The sequence below is a fragment of the Panthera uncia genome, chromosome F2 (genome assembly GCF_023721935.1).
Source record: "Panthera uncia isolate 11264 chromosome F2, Puncia_PCG_1.0, whole genome shotgun sequence".
In the NCBI taxonomy this organism is placed as follows: Eukaryota; Metazoa; Chordata; class Mammalia; order Carnivora; family Felidae; genus Panthera; species Panthera uncia.
The window spans coordinates 34,862,772-34,890,441 of NC_064812.1; the positions used below are offsets into that span (position 1 = coordinate 34,862,772).

Sequence of the window (27,670 nt, forward strand, 5' to 3'; positions counted from 1 at the left end):
CAGAGCGAGAAACGCAGGAGCCCCTCTTCCTCCCACCTCCCCGGGGACGCACACTTAGCCTCCCTCCCAGACTTCTTTCCCCGCCCCAGCGGGCTCCCCTCCGCCTCCTCCTTCCCTAACACGTGCTCTCCGGAACACTCACTCGGGAGCTATCCCACCCCCCAGAGGGCTGGGCTCGGGGCCGAACGGACCAATCCGCACGCGCCTTACAGCGCCGTGGCCCGACAACGTTGAGCCGCCCAATCGAAAGGGCCTTACCGCCCGTTTCCCGGAGCCCCGCCCCCTCGCAGCCGTGCCCCCGCCCGCCGGTCTCCTCCCTCCACCTCCTCCTCCTCCCGTTCGCCCCTCCCCCGCCGCTCGGGAGCGGAGCCTGCGAGACGGAGAAACTGGGGCAGAAGTGAAGATGGCGGCGGCGGTGCTGGCGGCGGTGGTGGCGGCGGCTTCTCGCCAGTGACGCGCGGTGCGGGCTCATCTCCTTCCCCACCTCCCTAGTCCGGACCCCGTCCGCCGCCGGAACCACACCGTCCCCGCAGCCCGCAGCCCGTCCCTCTCCTCCCTCCCCAGTCGCCCCCTCTCCCGACGCCCGGTCGCCGGCGGCGGCGGCGCGCCTGGGTCCCGGCCGCCGGCCTCGCACTCCAGCGCGCTGTCGCCGCGGGAGCGGGTGGCGTGTTGATCCGCCCCGCCGGACCGCCGGGCGGCGGACACACGCCCGGCAGGGAGGCGGCGGCGGCCCCTGCGCATTTGCTTCCCTCCATTTGGGGACTGGGAGGCGGCGGCGGCAGTGGGTATTGGGGAGGGGAAGGGGGTTGGGGGGGGGTGGGCGAGAGCGGGAGGGGGCCGTCCTCGGGAGGAGGACTAGAAGGAAGCACCATGACGTCCATCCATTTCGTGGTTCACCCGCTGCCGGGCACCGAGGACCAGCTCAATGACAGGTAATAGGGCCGGCGGGCTGGCGGGCGGGCGGGGGGAGGGGCGCCTCCCCGCCCTCCCCTCCCCCACGGGGCCGCGCCGCGGCGGGCGCCGGTATTTACGCGCAAGCCGGCCGGCTGGCGGGGGGGGGTCTTCACTGCTCCCATCTAGGCCCCTTCCGGGGCAAACTTCTGGTCCCGGGGGCTCGGGGCCGCGGGGGGAGCTCGGTGTGGACGGTGCCCGCGGTGTAGACGAGAAAAGCGCGCTGCAACCTTCCCCCCCCCCCCCCCCCCCCCCCACAAGGGGGCCCGCTTTAACCCGGGGGGGGGGGGGGGGGGGGAACCCCCCCCCCGGGGGGGGGGGGCGGGCTGTAATTACCGCCCGGCCCAGGCCCGAGGAATCCATATTAGTCAAAGTTGAATTGAGACAGACAATGCGGATGGGGGATGGTGGAGGTAAAAAGAGAGGGAAGAGGAGAAGCGGGGCGAGGGGCCCCGGGGTAGACTGGGTTCGCCCGGGTCCCCGGGAACTGTGTCCGGTGGGGAGATCTGGACCTGCCAAGCCTAGAGATCCCGGGGGAGGGGGAGGCTGATTCTTGGCAGATCGCGGGGGTGGGGGGGGGGGGGGGTAAGCGCCATGATTATTGTTATTATTATTAAATTTGAGCTCCTGCAGTGAGGTTTGCCCGCCCCGGGAGGGGATGAATTCAGGCGGGGGTGGGGAAGTGGATTGGATTCCCTTTGCTCTCCTTCTTCCGAAACGGGTCTGGTAAGCTCCTTCTCCCAGCCCCTATGGTGCGAGCTTTTTTGTTTCCTTTTTTATTCTAATGATAGTGTTTTCCTGAGTTGTAATTTGACAGCTGAAAACCGTGCGTAGAGTCTAAGGAAAACTCTTACGTTTGCAGTTCGCAATGCTGCTTTCTTAAGCTGTAAATTTCTGGGATGGGTTGCTTTGGGTGGAGGAGGAATTATGATTTTTTTTTTTTTTTTTTTTTTTTGTCTTTAATAAGAAGGCTGTTTTGGCTGTGTGGATTCCTCCCTTTGCCTCCTCCACCGTTCCCTGCCAGTTTAGGATATTGAATTGCAGGGCCACATGCTCTCAGGGAACTAAGATAAAGCAGGAAAAGTTCCTTCACTGTTGCAAAACAAGAGACTCGGAGAAGGTTGAGGGAGGCCTCCATTAAAGTAAGTCTTAGAATTTAGGACTCTGATCTGATGATGGGCTGAAAAATATGGGGCCAGAAAGTGGGGCATTTTAAGCTTCCCTCTCCCCCGATAATATAAGGTGCTTTCTACTTCTTTTGAGTATAAAAGGCCATTTGGACCCAAGTTTAGAAGTTAGGTATGATTTTTGCTAAGTGACTGGGTGACATAAGTTGCGTGATGCCCTGTTTGTCGAGCGCTTCCCGGAGGGAGGAAGAGGCCTAACTTGCTAAGATACTGGCCTTGGTCTCCGAGTATCTATCCGCCTCAGGTGCGGGGGACAGCTTCTCATCGGCAAGCTGGCCACTCAGTTTGTGGCACTGGGTTCAGATTTGTCTAATCTTTGCTGTAGCTATATTGTATTAACACGTTTGTGCAGCTTTTGAAATCCTTTCTGAAAATATTAGCCATTTGGAGTCGTCACATAGTTCCTTTAAATACCGAAATAAGTTTTGTCATTTATTTTGACATTTTGTTTATGTGATCCTTACTCTGATTTTATTTCATTAGAGATAGAGATCTTTTTTAAGATTTTAACATAAGATTTTTTGGTAAATTTTGGAACCAGGCTGGTAGTGAGGATAGGTCTACTGTCATTCATAGAACAAAGTTGATGGTGCTTGTAGTGTAACTTGGCTTGTGACTTAGAAAATTGAACCAAGCAGGAGAGAAGTAGGCCATGTTTTCTATATTAGTCCTGCTTTATATATACCAAGAATCCTGACTAGCTTACTCAGTTGACTGTGCATGCCAAAACCTATTTTGCAGTTGTCTTGGGCACTTTGATTCATTTTTGAGCATTCCTTTTGCTTCAGCTTGTCTGAGAAATTTCCAAGTAATGTATCCTTTTTAAAGCTACCTTTTTTTTTTTTTTTTTCCCATTCCTGGGGTAAACAAGTAGTCTTGTTTTTGATTCCTGTAATGTCAGTATACAATATTAAGAATATTTAGGTCATCTTGAGTTTTCATTTCATGAAATAGAAGTGGATTTGATTTAGGTTATAAAATGTGTGCATCGAGCTGGCAGATAATTTGACAAATAGGAAACTGTCATCCGTAAAATTTGGGGGACATAGTTGTGTCTGGTAGCAGTAAAGAATGGTTTGTTGAGATTTGTGAGGACAGCATTTGAGACAGGCATGCACTCTTGATGTAGCTGACTTAGGATGGAGCTGTTCTGTGTCTCCCCTTCTAAAGGAAGGATCCTTTTTGCATGCCTAGTTGCAGACTAATAGGACCAGACTATTGCTGCATTGCTTGAGAAACATCTGTTTACAAAACAAACTGGCCTTCTGGAGTCTTTTAACTGGAATCAGAAGCTCAGGATGGTTTCATCTTCAGATAAAATCTTTACCAAGATTGAGTAAGTTTTGGTAGTAGAAAAGAGTGTACTACTCTAGCTTGACTTTTATATGAGAAATGTTGTCTGTAACAGAAATGAAGTGATAAATGATAGTTTTGGATGAAAAATAAGTAGACTTTATTCTGTATATGAAAAGCAGTAAGATTGGACAGGGAGTGTGATACTGCAAATAAATTGCTGAGTTAAAACGTATGGGGCCTCAAAACATCAATATTTCCTTCTCCAAATAAGTTTTCTTTAGAAAATAGCCACATCCTGTTAAAAATAAAATATTCTGTTCAGTGTAATGGTGTGATGTATCAACTATCTAAAAGGTACTTAGCCTAAAAAAAGTGTGCTTTTTTTCTTTGCCTTTTCAAAATGCTGATTCTTTAATAGTCTTTGTATATCGGGTTAAAATCTTTGATTATTGCCCTGGGACACCAAATAATGAATGTAGTTGGTGAATATGGGTGGGGGTGGCTAGGGCGGAGAAGAGGAATTCAGAGAGCCTGGGATGTTGGTTGTGGTTTCCCAGAGTGATTACAAGGTTTCTGGTGCTGAGTGGCTGGCTCTATGCAAATATTCACTGTTGAATTGAAACCATCCCTGCTCATATACTTTTGTGACATTCTGATTTTCTCTCTAGTGAATTTCTTGAGTTAGTGCTATGTTCCTGCTTAAGTCATTGTTTCAGAGAAACAGCAAAAGGATACCAAGAACATGGTTCTGCTGTGGAGACTGAGGGAAGGGCTGGAAATGCCTGCTCACTAAGATCTCCCTAAGTGCCAAAAAAGTCCCATAGACTGGTCTTTCACTAATGAGTTGAGAAAACAGGCCCAGAGATTGGCAGAATTTATCCAGGGGCACACAGTGGGCTACTGACAGATGAGGTCCACATGACGGGTCTTTTTTTTTTTTTTTTTTTAAAGTCCAGGTCTCTTTCCACTTTTCCACATAGCCTATATTCTGGGATATTCCTGCCTTCTGAGGTATTGCAGCCTTAGAACAGGCATCTGTCTTAGAGTTTTGATTTCCCCTTCCTCTCAAGTCCTCCTTTCACTTACACCTTTTGTCAGGTGGCTGACCCTCTTAACCCTTTTCTAGAACTAGCCTAAGAGAGGCCTTTTTAAGGTGATGTGGGTATGCCATGACTTGTCCCTGTCCTGAATTAATCCTCAGGATGTAAGTTCGTTACGATAGGAACCAGTTCTCATTGTTTGTCTCTGCGGAATTTTCCTGTGAGCTTTGCTTTTTTGGCATTGTAATGTGTTGTGCAATCAAACAGTCTTGGTTGAGTTTGTCATATCAAAAGGGTTTTTCTTTAAGGAGCTTCCCCTTCAGGGGCTGTAAGGCTGCCAGGTAAGATAATACGGAGAGGAGTTTGAAATGTGGAATTCTTAAATCTGGGTTTGTTTCAGCCAGGCTACTTAACATGGGTGGGTGAGTCATTTAACCACTTAGAACCTTTACTCCCTTGTGTCTCCCTCTGCCGCCAGCACCTCAGTCTCTAAGTCAGGCATAGTACCCATCTCACGGTTGGTGAGAAACAGCTGAGATAGTGGGTAGGAAAACAATTATAATGTAGGTTCTGTGGAAAATACGAAGAGATGGTTACTTTTAACTGCTTCTGTGCGTCGTCTGAATTTCACATAGAAAAGCAGGAAATCAAAGGGATTGCTCTAGAATGTCCTTAGCATTGATACAAAATCCAGATCCTTAGTCTTAGATCGCTGTTTCTCAGCTGGATGCTGTTTTGCCTCCCCGGGGTATATCTGGCAGTGTTTGGCGATACTTTTGATTGTCACCGCTGGGGCATTGCTACTGGCCTCTAGTGGGTAGAGGCCAGAGATGCTGCTAAACATCACACAGTGCACAGTACAGCTCCCACACCAAAGACTTACCCTGGCCCAAATGCTAGTTGTGCTGAGGTTAAGAAATTCTGTCCTCGATTATCTTGAGTACATGTAGAGGTAAAAATAAATAGAAATGACTTTTGTGAAGAAAAATCCCAGCAATGCAGTTGTTAGTCTTATAATGTGACTATTTACATTAAAATGAAAAAGTCAGTTCCTTGGTAACACTAGCCAGATTTCAAGTGCTCTGTAACCACATGTAGCTAGTGGCCACCATATAGGACAGTGCAGATACATATCCGTGCCTTTATCACTGAAAGTTGGCTTGGACAACAATGAAGTAGAAAGTGCTTTTTTGCACAGGCCATTGGCATTTAGTAAGTGGTCCTGATTTTCATTAGGAACTGTTGGGTTTTAAAGACTCAGGGTTTTCTTGCCCTCTCAGTAGGAGCTTGAAAATGGAGGTGAATGAAGGTTGTGATGGGCAGATGTTATAATGGTCGAAAGCTGTCTGAAATTTCAGTATGCTACACCAAAAAACACAAGTATTAGTCTGTGTGGGATAGAGCATCACATCACCAGACCAGAGGGGAAGCTCACTGTTTATTTATTGATCGATTATTGAGATTGTTACCCAGACACAGTAATACTAGAGGACTGTGCTGGGGAAGTACAGGCAAGTTTAACTGAAATGATTAAATGAAGTTGATTAAGGAAAGTAAGATAAAGACAGTGTATGAAATAGCCAAACAAAGTATTGAAAATCAAAACATACAGTGGCAAACCAATTTTATAAATCAAGAAATCAGTGACTAAATCGTAGGCTTGGGAGTAAACAGACACACTTGTGAAGGAAATTACACAGTACACGGAAGTGCAACTGGAAATAATGGGGTGAATTTTAAGAGAGATCAGGCTTTTCCCCTAGCAATTAGGTTATTTAGGAAATAGTTTCTGAAGGAAAGTTGAATCACTGAAGGCTGTGTCAGATTGCACTTCAGTAGGGGCGCCTGGCTGGCTCAGTCTGTAGAGTACGCGACTCTTGATCTCAGGGTTGTAAATTTGAGCCCCACGTTGGATGTAGTGATTACTTAAAACAATAAAATCTTAAAAAAAAAATTATGCTTCAGTAGATACTATGGGGTGTATTGAAGGAAGCAGTTTTATATTGCAGGAGGATTTACTTACGTCTTCTTTCCCCCATTTTTATCATATTTACTTCTAATTAAACTCCAGTTGTGGTCTGTATTTCTGTCATTTTGCCACCTTGGCATCCTAAGTAAATGAAAACGGCCTCTCCTAGCTCTGTGTGATTGTGAATTGTTGATTGATTATTATACTTGATTTTTAACTTTTACTCTGAAAATTATTTTTAATCTTCGTATTATGGAGAATTTCAAGCATATACAGAAGTAGAGGCAATAGGATGATGAAGACACGTGTATAACAGTTATCACATAATCTTAGCACTTACCAAATCAGTGGCCAGTTTGGTTTCAACACTCTCCCCATCAGATAATTTAATCGATAATATCTTCAGTATGAATCTCAAAGATGAAGGCTTTAAAATTTTTTTTAATGTTCATTTATTTTTGAGAGAGAGAGAGAGAGATAGAGCACAAGCAGGGAAGGGCAACAGCATCTGAAAGCAGGCTCCAGGCTCCGAGCTGTCCACACAGAGCCCCATGTCGGGCTTGAACTCAGGAGCCGTGAGATCATGACCTGAGCTGAAGTCGGAACCTTAACCACTGAGCCAGCCAGGTGCCCCTCAAAGATGAAGACTTTAAAAACACCCACACACCGAAAGCAATTCCTTAATATTAAAATTCAATTTGTTTAGATTTTTCTATTGGCACATAAATGCTTCTTTTTCTTTTTTTAAAAGTTTATTCATTTAGAGAGAGAGCGCAAGTCGGGGAGGGTCAGAGAAAAGGGGAGACAGAATCCCAAGCATGCTCTGCAACATTGGTGCAGAGCCCGAAGTGGGGCTTGAACTCCCGAGCTCTGAGATCATGATCTGAGATCGAGTCCGATGTTTAACCGACTGCGCCACCCAGGTGCCCCATAAATGCTTGTTTTTCATTGACAGTTTTACACGATAAAACTAAATGGGTTGTAACAAGTTACAATATTTGACATTTTTTGTAAAGATTTTATTTTTAATAAAATTTACTTAAATTTTTATTTAAGTACTTAAACTCGAACTCAAACCCCAAGATCAAGAGTCACATGGCCCACCGACTAAGCCAGCCATGCGCTCCAAACTTTGACATTTTTAAGAATAAGACAATATTTGTATGGATTGTAGCCTTAGAAGGAGGGGTAGTATCACACTGGGAATCTTAAGGTTCCTTGTAGCTTGACGCTGGCACTTCATAACCTCCCGTGGTAGCATTGTATTAGCAGTCACTCGTAATGGTTATGTAATGAGATTCTTGAAATTAAACTTGAGCGATTTTCTGCAGGGCACACTGAGGAATAATATTAAGTCATGTGGAACTTTGCAACGTTCTTCTAAGTTAATGTATAGAAGTGAGACTTAATAAGTTGAACTTGGCTATAAGAAATTATTCTGTTTCATATTTCATATTATTTCATACTTCTTGATTGAATCAATGTTGTGGTTATAAACCTCTTGAAAATGAGAATTATGGTGAGTTCTTAGATAACTGTTTTGTGACAATCTCATTGTTTTTTCAGGATATTAAATAAGGTGTTAAATTTTAATGTTATTTTAAGGGTAAAGAATACAGAATTTGTCTTGCCTGTGTGGCAAAAGTAATGTTACTTGTTTAGTTTCTGATGGTATCATTTACCTTAATGAAGTGCTTTCAACCTTCTCTACTTTTAACTTGTAAATTGGCTTTATTGAAGTATAACTGACATACAATGTAACTCACCCATTTGAAATGTGCGGTTTGATGAGTTTCGACAAAGGTTTACAGCTGTGTAACCACCATAATCAAGAAAATGGAACATTTCCATCACCCCAAAAAGTTCCCTAGTGCCCCTTTGCATTCTTAGTCCCCTGTCTTGTTCCCACCCATGAAAAATGCTGTTCTATATTCTCTAACTGTAATTTTGCCTTCTTTAGAATTTTGTAGAAATGGAATAGTGTGTGGCATCTTCTGTTTAGCTCATGTAGCCTGTAGTAGTTTTTTTCCTTTTGTATTAGTGGTAGTATTTCATTGTTTGGATGTGCCACAGTTTCACAAATCTGTTTTTTTGCTGGTGTAAATTTGGGTTGCTTTCAGTTTCTGGCTCTTCCTTAGTTTTTATTTATTTTAAAAAATTGTTGTAAAAAACATTGTTGCAGAAGATATGGAAAATATAGAAAATCAGTGTAAAAAGTTTAATAGTGGGGAGCCTGGATGGCTCAGTTGGTTAAGCGTCTGACTCTTGATTTTGGCTCATGTGGGATTGAGCCCCGAGTTGGGTTCCATGCTATCAGTAGATAGCTATCAGCTATCCTTGTTTGGGATTCTCTCTCTCTCGTCTCTCTTTCTTTGCATTGGTAGATCAATGGTGCTACCAGTGTTAACATTTTGGTGGTTTTCTAGTCTCTTTTTCTGTACATAGAGATTTTTGTTTGTTTGTATAAAGTTGTAATCATCCTGGGTAAAAATTTTATGTACTTGAAGTTTTTTTGACTTTAGTATGTTAAAATATTTTTCATACAAGAAAGCTAGTTATTGTAAGAAACCTACATCTCTTTTCTTTTTCTTTCTTTCTTTCTTTCTTTCTTTCTTTCTTTCTGTCTTTCTTTTTTTCTTTCTTTTTCCATCTCTCTCTCTCTCTCTCTTTCCTTCCTTCCTTCCTTCCTTCCTTTCTTTTTTTAAGTAGGCTTCATGCCCAGCATGGAGCCCAATATGGGGCTTGAACTCATGACCCTGAGATCAAGACCTGAGCTGAGATCAAGAGTCAGATGTTTAACTGACTGAGTCATCCAGGCACCCTGAAATCTACATTGTTCTTACAGCAAGTTTGTGTGTTAATTAAAAAAATACTTGTATATATAAAGCGATGATATTTTAGAATCCATTAGTATTGATGGTATTCTAGATTGCATATAGAGCTATGACAGTGGGAGATAAGTCCAGTGTAGGGAGCACTGTGGATTGAATGAATAGATAGATTTTTATTTCCTTCCCTATCAGTTCAGGCTCCATTTTTTTGTGATTCAGAAGAAAAAGTATTGAGATCTACCATTTTAAAAAACTGGATCTGCTCCAGCATGAGTCTGCTGTTTCACAATTCAGGTGACAAGGTGTTCCAGATCTTTATGTGAACTCAGATACTAGATCTTCCTCACAGATGATCGAAACTCCAGAGATGGCCTGTGTGTGAGCAGCTGGAGACCTTCTAACTTGTGGGCGTGGTGGAGATTCATTTAAGATGTTTTGTGACAGTCTGCTAGCTTTGATGTGAGAAGTGGGGGGTGACTGATGTTTTAAGCCTTAAGAAAAGGCCAAATTTAAGATTAGGAAGTTAATAGGAAGACCATTAAGAAAGCAGAGACAGTATGGTAGGGTTATTTTAATATCTAAATTAGGAAAACAGAGTTCTCTATGGGGCTTTGTGGGGAGAGGTATTGGGCTTTTGCAGCTCATTGTCTGTTTTCTTATTTTGTAAGAATGGCTTTGTTTCTTGTCCAGAAGTAATTTGAACTAGTCCATATATTGCTCTGTATCATCATCTGCACGTAGGAAATCTATTTTGTCTTTAAAGGAAGCATCAAGTGATTGGTCTTAAATTGTAAACTAAGCAGGTTTAAACATTTTCTTAGCATGCTTGTGTTTCTAGTGGTGTTTAACCTGAAGTCTTCATCTCCTGTCAGAAATCCCGTAAGTGATTGTGTTTTCCTTCTTATCAGGTGTTCTGATTATTATGTGTAGATGGAGAGTAAGGGAGGGGCAGTGATGCTGCGGACAGTATGCTCTTTCCTTTCCACAGTTCCTCTTCGGGGAGGAAGTATAGGAACTACTTTTTCTTTGCCTCCTGCAGTCACCAGCAAGGGATGAATCCAAATTACGGCCACATGTTCCTCCTGATTCCTTGTTAGGTTTCTGTCACTTCTGAAGGGACGCAAAACCAGGACCGGGTGTCTTCCCCTGGGCAGGTTGGCAGCCCAAGGTCTATAGGTCAGAGATGACGTGTGGGCTGACTTTCTTGGCAACAGCTGCTCATCTTTCTGCCACTCCAGAGAGCTGGAGGCTACTGAAGAATGCACACAGCACCTGCATCCAGACACAGGAGTCGTATGTGCTTAGCAGTCACCCCATATCATTCCAGAATGTTTCTGGTTTCATAAAACTCTTTTGAGTGGAGGGGCTAGGGTATTTTTTTTTTCTTTTTCTTTTTTTCTCTAGGACCTCTTGACTCCTTAGAAGACTCTTTGGAAATGTAAAAAGCTTTTTCAGTTTTCAAGAAGATTTGCTCATTTGATGAATTCTGGGACATTCTTGAGGGGTGATAGCATGTGTTTTTTGGGTGTGGTGTTTTTTTTAAAGGTTTTTTTTTTGAGATGGAGATTTTCTGACAACACTGAATTTTTATAAGAGTAACATAACCAAATTGTAGTAAAAACATTTGTGGCTTTTCTGAGTAAGTAGTGTTTTTCAGTGTCTAAGTGGACCACCATCATCAGGAGCACAAAAGCTTAAGGATTACTGTTTGAAAGGCTCCTGCTCACATTCCTTTGTATTTAAATTAAAATAACTGATGACAGCCGACAGAGCTCTGCTTGCCTAGCCCTTACTGCCTGCAGCCTTTCTTTTCCCCCTCCGACTACTGCTGCTATAGCTATTGCTTGAGAGTAAGGTATTATCCTGCTCCTCAGCATTAGAGTAAATTGGTTTTTTTTTCTACAAATGAAATTTTAAAAAAGTTTGAGTACAGTTATACACATATTAGGTCCTCCCTACAACTATAAGACCCCCGAGAGGGTAGCTTTAGGAAAACAAAAACACATGTCAATACTCATATGGTTACAGTTCAGTGCGGAGAGTGAACCTGGTCCGGACCACTAGCAGACTTGGAAAGACTGGTAGGAGAGGTAGTCGAAGTTTAGCTTGTGCAAATATTTGCCCTGTGTTGCCAGCACAGAGTTTGACCATGGTGTTAGATTGGTCTTCCTTGTTCCGTAAATGTTTGTGTGCTTCTCACCTTCAAACATTGTGCTAACCAAGGAGTAGGTTTCCCTTGGTGCAACAACTGTGATTTATTTGTTGCACCGACCCTTTTTGGAACTTTTGGGATGAGAGGCAGTTGGAACATTTTCTGGCTTATAGGGCAAGTTTGGAGAATAGTGAGGTGATAGATGAGTGGGCCCAGGGAGTGGCATCAGGTGACTGCCATGTATTTTTTTTTAACTGTTTACTTTGAAATAATTATAGACTCACAAGTAGTTGCAAAAATAGTGCAGAGGGCCTGTGTCCCCATAACCTGGCTTACCCGAATGGTAACATCTTGATCGTATCAAGTATTTTTGACATCCTTGCAAACTATTAGAGATTTAAAGGAGCATTTTCCTCATATTTTTGAAAATTGCTTATTTCTCTGCTAAGATAGCATAGATTAGAAGACATAAATTTAGAGAAGATTTGGTATTCTTTGTTGATTTTGAATTGATGAGATATATTCTAGGTAGTGATTAAGTTTTTAGTCAGTCTTTGACATGATGGTGAGTGGAATATAAATTGGTAGTCAGTGGTCAGGGATTTGTTTTTGTTTTGTATCTGACACTAATGGGCAGTGTGACCGTGAATCAGTGATACAACTTTTTTTTTTTTTTTTTTTTTTTGGTAAAGTGAGTGGATTGGGCCAGATCATGTAGATTTTCTCCACTCAGTGTCTGTGCTCTTAGGATGTGGTAGGGAAAAGGGTTTTTGTATTGTAGAAAGGCTAAGAGGGAGAAGGAAGTGTGTCTATGGTTGTCTATGATTTCTTTCTCTTAAATTTCATTGATGAATGGAAAAATGAACAAAGAAAGTGGGAAAATAGGGTTTACTCTTTTACTTAACTTGTCAACTAAATTATATACATTGGGATACAAAGATGATGGCCTCTACCCTCATGGGGCATTCATTTTATAGGAGAGGCAAACATGTAATGGAGAATTCAGTGCTACTGGATGGTATAAATGACAGGGAAGAAGGACCTGATGATTAAACCTGATGCTTACAAATGGCTTTGAAATTGCTTTGAAGGCAAAGTTGCAGGGTGTGGACCCTGGTTCATCCTCTTATTTCTGTTCTCTTGAGCCTAATGAATTTTCTTTTAGAGACATGGAAGATACTGTCAGTAACCAGGGTTCATCATAGGTGCCTGTATTTGATATTGATAGAGTTTTAATAGTAGTTCAGAACTCTTTTGCTGTGTGAGAGTAGTTTACATATAGACAGTGGTTTTTTCCTTTGCTTTTGGTTTGTAAAAGATGCTGTCCAGGGATAAGATAAGAAGATGTGATTCAGGGGTGTGTGAAAACAGGTTGCTTTGTTGGAGTTGACTAGGAGGGGCAGGGGCATACTTGAACAGCTTACGTAGAGGGTCTGTACTCCTTTGTGCTCATCCATGGTGCACAGGTTGAGATTGACCCTGTGACCACCTTGAAAACTGCCAGGAGAGCAGTGTCATAGCACAGAGACCCTTAAATGTGAGACTGAGTGTCCTCAGATTCCTTGATTGTTATTGTCTTCATTTAAAATACCCAATTTCAGGGGCGCCTGAGTGGTTTAGTCGGTTGAGTGTCTGACTTAGGCTCAGGTCATGATCTCGCTGGTCCCGAGTTCGAGCCCCAGGTTGGGCTCTGTGCTGACAGCTCAGAGCCTGGAGCCTGTTTCAGATTCTGTGTCTCCCTCTCTCTCTCTTCTCCTCCCCCACTCATGCTCTGTCCCTCTCCTAAAAACTAAAAACATTTAAAAAATAAAATACCCAATTTCATATAGTGCTCTGCCAATGAATATGCCAGGATTATTTATGGTTATAGATATTCACGGGATAGAACTATTTTCATGGATATGGAATTTCATATCTGATTTAAGACCCCAAAGTGAGACAAAATAGTCAAATATACATATCTAGGAAAAAAAACCAAAAATACATATCTAGGGGCTGGCTGGGTCAGTAAAGTATCCAACTCTTGATCTCGGGGTCATGAGTTCAAGCCCCATGTTGGGTATGGAGATTACTTAAATAGAATTGCATATCTGAATTTATTTTTAAATATTTATTTTTGAAAGAGACAGCATGAGTGGGGGAGGGTCAGAGAGAAAGAGGGATGGAGGGAGGGAGACATAGAATCCTAAGCAGGTTCCAGGCTCTGAGCTGTCAGCATAGAGCCTGATGTGGGGCTTGAACTCATGAACTGTGAGATCATGACCTGAACTGGAGTCAGACACTTAACCCATTGAGCCACCCAGGTGCCCCTTACATATCTGAATTTAGATGTATGTGTTTAATTCTTTTAAGTTTTGTACTAAGTTTTTATCTTCAGAAGGTTTGTTCTGTGATACTGACATTCATTATCATGTATTCAAATTCGTACAGAATTTGGGAGTGTTACTGTGTACCTGAAAGACTTTGTGTACCATAGATGGGTCCTGATGGGACAGTTGTGAGAACTAAAAAGCCACTGGACTCAGTGTTAGGAGGCTTGGTCCTTCTGCTAACCAGTTGTGTAATCTTGGGCAAGTCATTTCCCTGCAATGAGGCTTAGTTTACTCATTCGTAAGATGGGGGGATGTGTTTGATGTCTGAAGGTTCATTTCAGCTCTGAATCTGTGGGACTGTCGGCCTGTGGACACTGTTTTATGAGCCATAATTGATGTATATTGCTCAGCTTTGCCACTTTAAGATTTGATTTTTATTTCCTGCCACAGACCTCATGTGCCCTTTTGTCCTCATTCTAATAAGTATGTAAAAGCAGTGGACATTCTAAACCCAGCCCAACTCTTCTGAGTCTTTTTAAAAAATTTTAAATTGCTAGGGTCGATGTATTTAACTTGATGTGAATGAATTTAGTGCAGTTATATTATCTTTTAATTATACTTCCCGTATAAACTTAATGGGGAAGTTTACATGTGTGGCAAAAACTTACTTGAAATGAGGTATGATAAAGCAAAAGTGCATTGACAGTGTAACACCTCCTGGGGTTTGGGAGTGTGTGCTCGCCTTTGATTTCCAGTGAAATGAGACTGTTCTCTTTGCAAGGCTATTTAGTAGGTTCTAGTACTGTCAGGTGCTTGTCGGGGATTCATGTTCTGTTTTTTAGGATGCCTATTGTCATTCTGTATATTAGGCTATAATAGTTGATCCTAGCTTTTTAGCTCTAGTAACCTTAAGTGTACTTGACATTGCTGAAATGTTCAAAATTTTATACCAAGGAGTATTTTAGAATTTTCATATTTGATAGCTGAGGAAATTGAGGGCTGGAGTGCCCACGTGATGAGTTAAGTGGCAAAGACTAAACTGCATTAATTCAGTTTTATTTCTTTTTTCTTTTTGGGATGTGCATGGGAAGTTACTTGTTTTTCTCATATGTATTGACTACTATATATAAGTGCAATTAAATATTAATATACACACTTTGTTTACACACACGTGCCATTAAAACAGCAAATTTGGGGGTCTAGTGCTACTTTTCAGTTCTAGTCTTGGTGCTACAGTGGTGGAGCTTAGTCTGTGGGAAAGACAGGCCATTACAGGGCAGTGTGAGTACAGCGAGAGAGGTTTGGGCTTCTTCACCATAGGCACATAGCGTGATCTTGTGAAGAAGGAAAGCTTGCCAGAAGAAGTGGTTAAAGGGAAGATCAGGATTTTGAATAGTAGGAGGTAGGCTGAGAGGCTGGTGCTGAGGGCATGATGCAGGGCCGGATGTTGAGGACTGGAAGAGCTTTGTAGGCAGAAAGAACTACATGTGTGAAGACCCAGCGGTGAGAGAGGGCAGTACATTGGAGGAACTGTAGGAAGCCCAGAATGCTTCGAGCAGTGAGTACATGGGGTTTCATATCATTTGAGTAGTTTTCTTGTAGAAAGGGATGCAGTGTTAACTGTCTTCAAAAATGAGGTTGGTATTATCATGAAAAACATATTTGATTGTGCTAGGTCATATGCTGGCTGTGACTTGTTAATTTAGCAGGTTAGGGTTAGCAACTGAACCAGTGAAGTGAAGGGTGTGAATTTTCCATCCCAGTTTAGGTCAGTTACTTGATTTCATGACTACAAATAGCATCCTTCACCTGTGTCCAGCCTAGTTGTTGGTGTTTGTTATTGTTAATGAGGAGAAGCCAGCTTAGATGGATGGTTCAGTTCAGATGCTTCTTTGCTGTTGGGAAAACCCTGCAAATTCTACAGATGGGTTAGTAGTCTCAGTTAGATGAGTAATAATGCATTTTTCTAAGAGAGGAAACAGTCTATGATCTTAACCATGTTAAGAACAAAAGTTTCATAAGAAGTGCTGAAAGAAAATGACAGTGCACTTGTCTTTAGGTTATGGGTGATTACTTTTGATGTCTCAGTGTGATTTAGCATTTTATATGCTTCCATATGAGTATGTTTTTTAAAGACTAGAAACAGAATAAGTCCCTAGTGTAGTGTTTTCATTTAGTTAACTGTTCATCTAAAATAAGAACATGGAAAGCATTGAATAAAGAATACTTATTTAATTTCATTAAGTTTTTTTTTTTCTCTAGAAACCTCTTATATGAAATACAATTCTTTGTGTAAAAGTAATTGAAGGATGGTTCCGTACATAAATTTATTATTGTAAAAATTTTATTTTGAGCTTTTATATAGAACAAAAGCCCATTAGGATTAGATATTTGGGCATAATTTTTGATTTGTGCTTACAAAAATTTGTTCACAGCCCTGCCCAAAGGAATGGTGTGTAATGAAAGTCTGTTGGATTTTGGACAAGAATTTATCATTTCCATTTTGCACACATAGTTCACCCAGGAAGAAGACAGCTTGTAAAAAACATTGTGGTAAAATTTAAGCACTTATTTTTTCTAGTAAACTGACAGAATTTTCATTATAACATAAATATAAATGAACACTCTGGAGAAAGCATTTAAAAGAAAGTGGCCTAAAGTTTGTTTGTTTGTTTGTTTGTTTCATTCATTCATTCTTAGTCAACAAATATTTATTGAGGGCTTATTGTGGGCCAGACTCTTGGGCTACAGCAGTGAACAAAAGAGGCAAAAATTCCTGCCCTTGTGGGGTTTTCGTTGTAGTGACATGCTTTTTGTTAATGATTATGAAACACTTCTCTTGAGATGTGAGGTGTTTAATTTCCGTGTTCCATCTATGTGAAATGTATTTTTATTAAAAATTGCCATCACTTAGAAGTATGGGAAAGCCCACTGAATTAACTGTTCTTTGTAATATCTCTAAGTGGTTTATTAAACATTTTCATCACTGTGCGGGGCCACTCTTTACAACTTGCTTTTCCTTCAGTTTGAGGCTGTGAGCACCATCTGGGAATGCTGAGAGAAGGCCTCTTTGAAGACAGGCTTATTGTGTGTGGTCTTTGCATTCCAGTGTCGCTTTTCCTAGACCTCATGAAATCTTGCATCTTTTGCAATTTCACTTTGCACATATTTTGCATTGGATTACATTGTCTTGTCAGAAAACATCCTATGATCAGCAACAGCTTGACTCCAAAAGTTGTGGAAATGATAGGCGGGGTTGTGCAGGGATGGTTGGAGACCCTTTTAATAAGAGATAAGTGGTTGGTGAAGGTTTTAGCCTTGTCAGTTTTTGTTTCCTTATGCACTCTCCTGACTGCAGGGATGAGGAAATGATAACATTCTATCAGTATATGTTTCCTGGTGTGATTGACAGGAGAGCTGTCCTGTCAGTATTCTGTTAGTTACTAGGGAATATGGAAGTGTAGGGTTTTGTTGATGTTACATAAACGTTGGTTTTTATTTTGAGATAAGATTTACTACTCAGTTAAATAGATTTCGAAATAATCTGCTGGAAAGAAGTGTTTAAAGGAGTTCACAGATGTAGATAGTATAAACTACTGTTTTGTTTTTAAGTTTAGCCCATTTGAAAGGAAACTGGTAAGAAAGATACCAAAGATGAAGCATAAATGAAGCTTTATTCATATACCACTGGAACTAGGACCAAAGAAAATGGGGAAGTTTTCTTTGATCTTCATTCTGGTTTTTTATTGCTCTGTAATAAACCACTCCAAATTCAATGGTATAAAGCAACAATCATTTGTTATTATTTCTGGAGATTGACGGTACTCGGCTGGGTGGTTCTTACTCTAGGATTCTTATGCACTTGGAGTCAAATGGTAGCTGGAGTCATGGAGAAGACTCCATCAGCTAGGGGCTGGAACATGGGAGATTCCCCAGGCATCTCTAACCCCAGTGGTCTCTCTGTGTGGTCTTTCCAGCATGGAGGCTTCAACGTTGCTAGACTTCTTAGGTGGCAGCTCAAAATTTCAAAAAAGTGTGTCCCTGTCCCAAGAGAGCACCAGCCTGGAATGCCTTTTTATGCCATAGCTTTAGAAGCCATGCAGAGTCACTTCTGCCTGATATCTTCCTCAAGAAGCAAGTCATAAGGCCTGCATTAAAGGGGAGGGTAATTAGACTCCACCTCTAGGTGGGAAGATTGTCAAAGGACTTCTAGGTTTTTTATGAAGTTTGTTTATTTTGAGAGAGAGAGAGAGAGAGAGAGCTTGCGCAAGCATGAGGGAGGGGTGAGCAGAGAGAGAGGGAGAGAGAATCCCAGGCAGTCTCTTTGCTATCAGCGCAGAGCCAGATGAGGGGCTCAAAACCATAAAGGGAGATCATGACCTAAGCTGAAATCAAGAGTCAGATGCTTAACCAACTGTGAGCCACCCATGCGCTGCTATAGATTTTTTTTAAACCTCCGTGACCATTAAAAAAGATGATAAACTAATGATTATCAGAAGGAGATTTGGATGCCATGAAAGTTTTAGAAAAGATTGATATCATGTATTTGAAAATAGAAGCAATGAGGATTTGACATTTGTGGCACTGGACATAATGCATTTTGTGATAGTAGGAACTATTAATGAACCTAGTATTTCCAGGCAGAGGTACTGAACTTGACATTTGAACAGTTGAACATCGCAGAGGCCCCCACAAAGCATCTAGGTCCGAATCACAAGGGAAGTGTTCTTTTGACATCACTGGTATTACTCCTACAGTCAGGTGGTTGATTTGGTGCATTATTTAGGAAATAATGAAACATTTGATATGTTCCGAGACTTAAAGATTGCAGTGTGGGCAAGTAGTTCTTTACTATAACTGTGCTCAGGTGCAGGATGTATTTTCTATGAAACAGAATTTTCTCTGGATAAGAGCTTCTCGGCTTCATCATCCATTTGATTAGTCAGCTCTGGGATTGAATATTTTCTATTTGCAGAGACCCATCTGCCTTGAAATGACTAGATTTTGCTGCTGAGTCTATTTTAATGGTCCTTTGCATGCCTACTATGTGCCAGGCATTGTGCTAGCTATGGCTGTGTGGTGGCATTCCGGAGAAACCTTAACAGCCAGTTCTAAAAGGAGAGTTGCAAGCATTTTTGGGGCAGAGTCATTGTGGTTGAAATAAAGGCATAGCTTAACAGATGATTAATAGGAACACCATGTCTATTTGCATGTAAAGTTTGTTAGAAGTAGGCCTTAATATTTCATAGCTTTGCCTGAGGCGGTATTTTGATATTTGTGGTCAATTTTAAAGGGATGTCAGTCGTGTGTCATTTTTCTCGGTGTTTTGCAGTTTTGTTAAATGGAATATGTGATGAAATTGCAGCATCTTTTGTGTCAGTGTGAAAAAGAAAGACCCTGTATTCATTTTGTATATTCAGTACCTTCTGCCATTTTGTCTGTTTCCAATCAGAAGAGGCCGTATTGTTGTCATTAGAAAATGAGAATGTGGGATCAGTCAGTTACTAAGGGCCTTCCCAGGTCTAGCACTCAAAGTGGGATGAGGGGCAAGAGACTGGGTAGAAGTTTTGGATGGTAAAGGTGGTAGGAGGTATCAGCTAAGTTAATTTAAGTTGATTTGTATTTTAGGTTTTCTGGAAGCTGAGACAAAAAAGCAATGGCTAAAAAATCACATTGCTTATTATGTTATATCAGAGTGGAACTTTTTTTTAATCGTGCTCTGAGATAAATTTTTAGTGAATCCTTTTTCCAGTTAGAGATCTTAAAAAGCCCAGTGGACAAGGAGTTTTATAATTGACACGCAGGTTTTCTTTATGTGGTACATCACGAGGTTTGCTCATTTTAAACATTATTTTTAGCGTTGTTATTTCTTACTATGTACAAAGCATTATGGCTTCCAAACATCCTCTCATTTAACACTCTGGCAGCACGGTGAAGAAACTGGACTTGCAGGAGGTTAAGCGTGTTCCCAGGCTGCACAGTAGGGAAGTGTTATGAGGGTCTCCAAGCCCAGGCCCTTAGTTATTAAGTGGCATCAACGGGCTCTGCTGCTGAGGCTCAAGGGTACTTTTATGTGAAATGAAGGAAGTTTTAAACATTCTTAGATGAAAACAAAATAGCATAGCAAAGGCCTGTGTTGTAGTCTTTGAAAGCTGTACATTAACATTTATCTTGTGCCTCCATGAATTTTTTTTTTTTTTTTTTGCTTTCAAATTTTGATCTGTTTGCGGAGGACAGGATCATCATTGTGTCTTTTCTTCCTTCTTGCCTGGGGTTTGGTGGAGGAGAGGGGACCGCTGTATGAAGTGACCCTGTTCGGTTGAATGTTTGTCATTCATTTCCGAAGCCAGTATGCTGGCACCTATTTATTAAGCTCTTGCTGCACTCTATCCTGACATGCTAGTGTGTGAGATGGTGGGCTGGGGGACACATTAGACTCATTCAAATGGTGACACTGAATTGTTTCTGCCCTTTATGTGCTGTTTGGGTAAGGAAGGTTGTGGACAGTTGGTCTCTGGTTTTGTATAATATTCTAGTGTTTTTAATCTGTGCGGTACCTACAACGTACTAAATATACAGATGTGCAAAAAGTTCAATCATAGGTCATTTCCTGAAGTTTACCTATATAGCTGGGAAAATAAAATAGAAATGTAAAAAGTAGAAGAGCAATATCAGAGGACAGTTCAAAGCAGTAAATAATTAATTTGTAGAATTGAATAGAATTGATGAGAAGTTTTGGAGGAAGTCAAAAGACAAAGTGCCTACTGGACCATAGTATCTTAATTATACTTGTAGATATTTGATGTGTAACGTGGGTAGGATAGAAGCAAATTTGGAGAAGTTGAGATAACTGGGATTTTAATAGATATCATAGTTTTCATCATTGTTGTAGTACATAGGAACTGAGAAGTACAGTTTTCTCCACGAACTTCAGTTCTGTCTAGTTGGTATTGTTACAGGTCAGTGAGGAGATATATTTCAGATGTCTCTCAGTGCTTGATTTTTAAAAGGTTATGACTGTAGATATTTGGAATTGCTCTTTGCTGTGTTCATCCAAAGTAGTACTGCCCATAGATAATAGAGTTCTGTGTCCCCAAATTCCTTTTGTTACCAGTTCCCATTTAGCAGTTCCTTTTCTTTCATTCGGTCAGAAGTGGTAATGACAGTAATAGCAGGAGCAACTAACATTTTGTACCTGACTGTACTAAAGATGCCGTGTGCTACAATACCCTGTTGGCTCAAGTGTGTGAGTAAAATTTGCCATGATAGAAGTAAATTTACGGTCCAAGTTATTTCTGGGATGTGTTGAGGAACTCAGAAACCGTTTGTGGATCAAAATTCTTGATTAAGTTTAAAGGTCAGGCTTTTTTAAGTCCTGATGGTTGTGGTTAGAGTTTTTCTGGCTTGGTTACTTTATGGACTCTGGTCAAGCCAATAACTCACTGGTAAGAGAGTTTAAAAATAAAGAGATAGGGGTCAAGGTGCTCTAGACTTGGTAATTTCAGGAAGAGTTTGAGAACTTTAGTTTTTTAAAGAGACCTTTGTCCCTAGGGTTTGTTTTGTTTGTTTGGCTCTGTTCCTAGCTCTTGTCCCTTACCCCAAGCTCTTGCTTTGCTGATACTCATTCATCTTGAGAGTATTTAAAGCAGTTGAAAGTTGCACATATACATTTAAACACAAATAGTACCTTTACTTTTCTATCACTTTTGTAGATGAGACCATAATCACTGCTGTGAGATTGAATAAGTGAATCTATATAATTTCCATGCCCAAAAAGGGAGGAGGGTGGATTTTTTTTTTTTTTTTTTTACTTAGTTAACTGTTTTGGTGACATTTTAAGGACTTTTGGATCTAGTTTTGAAAGTTTTAAAGAGTTCTTTTTTCCTTAAAGCTTGTACCTCTTTCATTAGTGTGCTGTTTTGTTCCTTTATTTAGATAAATGCACATTTAAGTTTTGTCTGTATACTGTTATTGGCTAAGATACAATTTCTGGTTGGGAATAATTTTCCCTCATAATTCTGAAGGCATTCCATCATTGTCACATAGCTTACAGTATTTCTTTTGAGGAGTTCAGTGCCCTTTTGACTCCTGATCCTTTCTACTTGACCTGTACCCCCAAGGCTTTTAGGGTCTTCTCTCGATCTCTGTTGCTGAGAAGTTTCCTACTAATGTGCCTTGATGTAGGTCTTTTCCCCGTTTACTGTATTTTGGGCCCCAAACACTTGGTAGGTCTCTTTATTTGTATTTGGGCTTCAGTTCCTGGAAATTTTAGAATTTCTTTAATACTCTTTTCTCCCATCCATTTTCTCATTTTTCTTTTTTTTGGGAGAACTCCTGGTAGTTGGATGTTTGACACCTCCACTGCTACCCTGATTTACTTATCTTTTTACCCCTCTTTTCCATTGCTTTGATTTTTTTGCTTTATATTATGTTGAAGCTTTTTTTCTTCTGTTGGGTCAGTTTCCCCAGAGTGGAATCCAGGGAGGTAAGAGCTTGGCTGCGAATGTCTGGGATGGGAGCTGGCTTAGCCTTCTTTTCAATAAACAGCTTTTACTTCTTCCACTGTGCCGGTGCCTGCCTAGCTGGGTGTCCCCAGGTTGTTACTCTGGTTGAATTTCTGTAAGTAGGGACCAGTTCTGGCAGAGTCTCGAAGGGACAATCTCCTGTTCCTAGGATGGGGATCTTAATTGCTCCTTATGCAAAAGAGTCTTCTGTTTGGGTACCCCCAGACTTCATAAGTACCTGGCACCTCCAATTAAAATTCTTAAGAGTTGTCTGTTCATTTTCGGCATCTCCCCTGCATACTGTAGGTTTCAGTTTTCTCTTGTCTACTAGGTCATTTGCCACTTTTCTATCTGCTTTCCTGCTTCCAGCATTTTGTTGACATGCTGTTTGAATGCATTAGCCTTCTCTTTCTCTTTGTCCTTGTAACTTCTTTTAAAAAAAGGTTTTTTTAATTTATTTTGAGAGAGAGAGAGAGTGCATGCGTAGGGGAAGGACAGAGAGAGAGAGAGAGAGAGGGAGGGAGGGAGAGAGAGAGAGAAAGAGAGAGAGAATCCCAAGCAGGCTCTGTGCCATTAGCACAGAGCCTGATGCAAGCTTGAACTTGCAAACTGTGAGATCATGGGCTGAGCCAAAACCAGGAGTGGATTGCTTAACCGACTGAGCCACCCATGTGCCCCTGTCCTTGTAACTTTAAAATTCATTTGTTGTCTTTTAAAATTCATTACTTGTCTTTTTAGAGGATTGCAGGAGGTAGTGGAGAGAAACACGTTTAATTACAAGTCCTATACGAGAAGAGAGAGAGCACTAGCAGGGGAGAGGCAGAGAGAGGGAGATCCAGAATCTGAAGCAGGCTCCAGGCTCTGAGCTGTCAGCACAGAGCCCATTGCAGCGCTTGAACTCACGAACCGCGAGATCATGACCTGAGCCGAAGTCGGACACTTAACTGACTGAGCCACCCTGGTGCCTCTGTCGTAGATGACTGTCTTTGCATCCTATCTACTCCTCTCTGTGCAGAAAGCACAGAGTGAAGAAGCCAGCTCTCTCCCATCTCTTCTTAAAAGGGCACTAATCCCATCAGGAGGGCCCACCCTCATGCCCTGATTACCACCCAGAGGCTCCATCTCCAAATGCCATTACGTTGGGCATTAGAGTTTCAATATATGAATTTGGAGGGGGGACAGAAACATTGACTCCATAGCACCCAGTGTGATTTTTATACGATTTCTTTCTGTAGCTTGTATATATTTCGTGTAATCTCTGCTTATGTATCTGAGGTTCTTGGCCATGGCACTGTGCTCTCAGGAGAGGCCTGAAGTGTACTGTTGACTACTTCACCATAACCCTGTGTTTTCCTCCTGAAAATGAGTATCCCAGGATGTGCAGACTTAATAATTTTTCAAAATGTACTCAAGCCTGGCTCAACATTTAATGTGGGGAGGCCTCTGTCGGTCTTTTCAGACATGAAAAAAGTTCTTCAAAAGTTACTATAGTCAGGGCTTGTTTTTTTCTTTTACTACCTTTTTTGGAATGTTTTCTTATATTCTTCATCTGGTGAGGAGCAGGAAGAAAGATTTTCTTTTACTGTATTTTCTTCTTTATTAAGGTTCTCTTCCAAGCACTTACATTGTTCTGTAGAGCCTTCATTTTGTATGATTTCATATCCACACCAGGTAGCCAAGTGCAAGAATTCTTGTGTCTGTGCCCCTCGTATCTGCTGTGTTAGTAACGTCCACGTCTGTGAGGTACATTATCGTCTTTCTTTTTTGTGTTTCCGTCCTATCAGCTGCCTTTAAGTAATCTATTTTGATATTCAGCCTTAAAGGGAGATTTTGATTAAAAAAATAGTTATTTGATCACAGAAAGGTGATATATAGTTTGCCTCCGTTATTCTTTCTCATAGTTGTACGTTGACTAGCAGATTGCTCTAGCACCGTCCATGGTTTAGATGACTTATAAGGAAAACTAATTCACATCTTAGAATTATCTTCTTGGCTTCCTGAAGTGTTTTTGGAGAACTTTAATTTTTTTAGTTGTGTAAGAGCCAAACATTTTTGTTTGTTTAATAGATAAGTCATTATAAATGTTGTTATTCGAATATGCCCCTTTTTGTGATGAATCCCAGCACCCTTCATGGCCTGTTCCAAAATCCTGACGCTCCTGAAAGCCCTGGCCATCCCTCACAAAATCTTTTTCTTCCTCTTTCTCCTCCTCCTCCTCCTCCTCCTCTTAACTAATCTCTGCATGCAGCATGGGGCTCTAACTCAAAACCCTGATATCAAGAATTACATGCTCTACCAACTAAGCCAGCCAAGCGCCCCTCTCACGAAATCTTCTAACTCCAAATGAATCCTGTCTTCTCGGTGATTCATGCTTAGAACACTCCTCTCAGCACCTGGTTTACCGTTTTATTATTTGTCTGTCTGTGTGTATAGTTTGTTTTTACAAGTATATTGTAAACTCCTTAAGGTGTGTGGATTGAATCAGTGGGTTTTCAATGTTCCTTTTTTTTCTCAGGCTTCCTAAGGGGTAGATCACACTGTCTTCTGTAGCTGTGGCTCGTGGTTTGATACGGCTCCCTGCCCCCCCTAGGGCATTTTATAGCGCTATTTACTTGTAATACTTCACACCAGGCCTTATACTCTGGGTGTTCAGGAAGTATTGTTGATTGAATGGGACCCTTGGCAGGTGTTGGTATGACAGCAAGAGTAGAGGCCTGGAGAGGTTTTGTCTCACACCCTCCCTCCCACCTTTTACTTGACAATTGCAGGTAACCAGTCTCTATGTCTATAGTCTGCTGTTTTCTCAAATGGAAAATGAGGACACTGTTACATCAAGGACTTGATATTAAAAATCTGTATGTTTTCCTGAAATCAAATTAAATATAATTCTGTGCTGGTGCAGTTTCTAAGAAAATGTTCACAGTTCAGGAAACTTTAACCAGTTCATGGTTAGTGAGAAAAGATTTTTGAGATTGTTTTTACTACTTTCCAAATTTTAAAGTAATCTTTTTATGAAGTATTGGTAATGGTGTCCCTCCCCCCCCCCCCCCATCTAATTTGGCAGTATGAAAGGTTGGCAACCTTTTCTTTGTCTTTATAATTTGAAGGAAATTTTATTTATCTGTTAAATCCAGAAGTCAGAGATAACATGCTTTTTTATACCTTAAAATCTGTGACTCCCCTTTGGGGACAGGTTTCTATATATTTGTTAGCTCAAGCTTGTAAATATACCTTTTCAAAGTCTCTGTCTTTACTAATATGTATTTTGTCTGCTTAAATTATTAGTTTCTGATAGAGGTATGTTAAATCTCTCCTTGGAGTTGACCATTTCTCAAATGGTCAGTTTTTACTTGGGTGTATTTTTGAGGTTGTGGTGTTGAGAGTATTCAAATTTATGAATGTTAATGTTCTTGGTGGATTATTCCTTTGATTGATATGTAATGTGTCTCTTTATTCCTCTTAATACTTTCTTTTCTTTACTCTGATAAATTTTTACTTTTAATTGTGGGATGAGCAGTTTGAATAAGTAGATTGATTTCTCCTATCTGGATTTCATATTTTCTTATCTTTTATCCTGCTGCTTTTTTTCCTTCTGTTAGAGTCCTAGTTTTCTGCATTCCCTTCCCTTTTTCTTCCTTCTTGGTTTGGAAGCCATAGATTGTATTTCTGTTCTTTTCGTGGTTACCGTTAAAATTTTCAGCTGCAGTGTTTTCAACAAAACCGGCAGCCCATTCCAACTTCCTCATGAGGAACTCTGCTCTGGTACCGGGTCACTCACTGGGGAGCACTTTGGGCTTCCATTTCCCTCCTGAGGAGATGTTTATCTCATGTGTGGTGTCACCTTTGTCTTTTGTTTTTCTCTTCTCTACAGTTGTCTTTCATGGCTGTATATTTAGAGGAGGGGAGGTTTTCCCAGAGTGAACTCACTGTACCAGCTCTGCTCTACCCATTTTTCCTCCCTTTGGTCCGCATACCTGTACATCGTAATCTGTAACTACTTGCTAATACATTTTGTTCCTTCTGTTTGTTTTAGTGTTAGCCACTTTTTTCAGCTTCAGATGGAAGGAAGAGAAAGAACAGGAGCACCCAAACCTGTGGGAGGCCTTTCCACAGGCTGTCCGCATCAGGCTTGGTGAAATGCTCAGGGTTAAGAGGAGGAAAGTACAAAGAACTTAGTGCTGGACAGAGCGACCGTAGGGTCTTACTGTGAAGTGGTCATCTTTCCCAATTGTATTCCCATCGTAGACTGGCTCCATTTTGTTCGATTTGTTAGCTGTTTTGCTCTGTCAGCATTAAAGCATTATAAAGATGCCGCTTATTTTTGTGGGAAACGGGAGGGCTACGCTGCATGTTTCAGCTCTGATGATGGCGACTGAGTTTTGCAGGCCTTCCTGTTCTAGCCCAGCGCTTGCTAGGACAGGTCTGCGACGGAGGCGGTTCTGAAGAGTGCCAGGCTAGAGATGAGTTTAGTGTCCGGATGTGTTTCACAAATTACTCCACCACCTTCCCCTTTTGGGGGATTGACGTTTATTATGCAGAGAGGAGGTAGCTGATCAAACCAGTAAACCTGCTAGCTCCTGGTGCTGCAAGATTGAGAACTTAGTTCTCTGGCTAGTAAGCGATTTTCAGGCATTAAAAAAAGCATGGGGAAAGAATTTAGCAGTTTGGGAGGATAAATAGGGATTGGCAGGTAGGAGGCTGATGTCCTTCATAATCTTCCCCAGGGTTAGCCCTTTTAAAGCATCATTATCCACACGCCATGTAAAAGCACTGTGTGTGTGTGTGTGTGTGTGTGTGTGTGTGTGTGGGTATGTGGGTATGTGGGTGTTAAGTGGTTGTGAGATGAAGAGAGTGGGACTGAGCTGGGATGCAGAACTCTCTGTCAGTGATGTCAGTCTGGAAATCGGACACTGCCTGTTAAGTCAACTTCTATTGGGTTGAGTGTTTATTGTAAGATGAAGAATGGGAAGCATTTATTGGTGGATTTCTGAAGGCCAAACTTGGGAGCCAGGCCTTGGCTGTGGTAGCTGTGTTGCCAGAAAGAACTTTGTATTCATTTGTGCTCCCTGGTGATAAAACAACAGGGATCTGGTAAAGCTCTTAAATTTGACCCTGGTGTTTTGTAGTTTTGACATTTGTTTGACTTCCGGTTTAGCTCTCTGAATTATACCTAAAGGAAGGCTTTCTGGATGAGAGACCCAATGTTAAGAACTCTTAGTAGGTGCAAATTTCAAAGAAGCTGTTTGATACAGCTTTCACACCCCCTCTAGGTACACTGGTGAACATGTTCTTTTTTTTTTTTTTTTTTTTTAAATTTTTTTTTCAACATTTTTTATTTATTTTTTTTTTTTTGGGACAGAGAGAGACAGAGCATGAACGGGGGAGGGGCAGAGAGAGAGGGAGACACAGAATCGGAAACAGGCTCCAG

At 41.4% G+C, this 27,670-nt stretch overlaps 1 protein-coding gene across 7 annotated transcripts in view; it reads left to right on the top strand.

Annotated features, from left to right (window-relative positions):
- The first annotated feature begins 797 nt into the window (after positions 1-797).
- Positions 798-27,670, top strand: part of UBR5 (ubiquitin protein ligase E3 component n-recognin 5) — a 137,418-nt gene continuing 110,545 nt past the window's right edge. For all 7 annotated transcript variants that reach the window (XM_049633532.1, XM_049633534.1, XM_049633533.1 and 4 more), the window contains exon 1: positions 798-932. In XM_049633532.1, the coding sequence (XP_049489489.1) occupies positions 871-932 (62 nt within the window). In that variant the 5' untranslated portion in view covers positions 798-870. The remainder of the gene's footprint in view (positions 933-27,670) is intronic.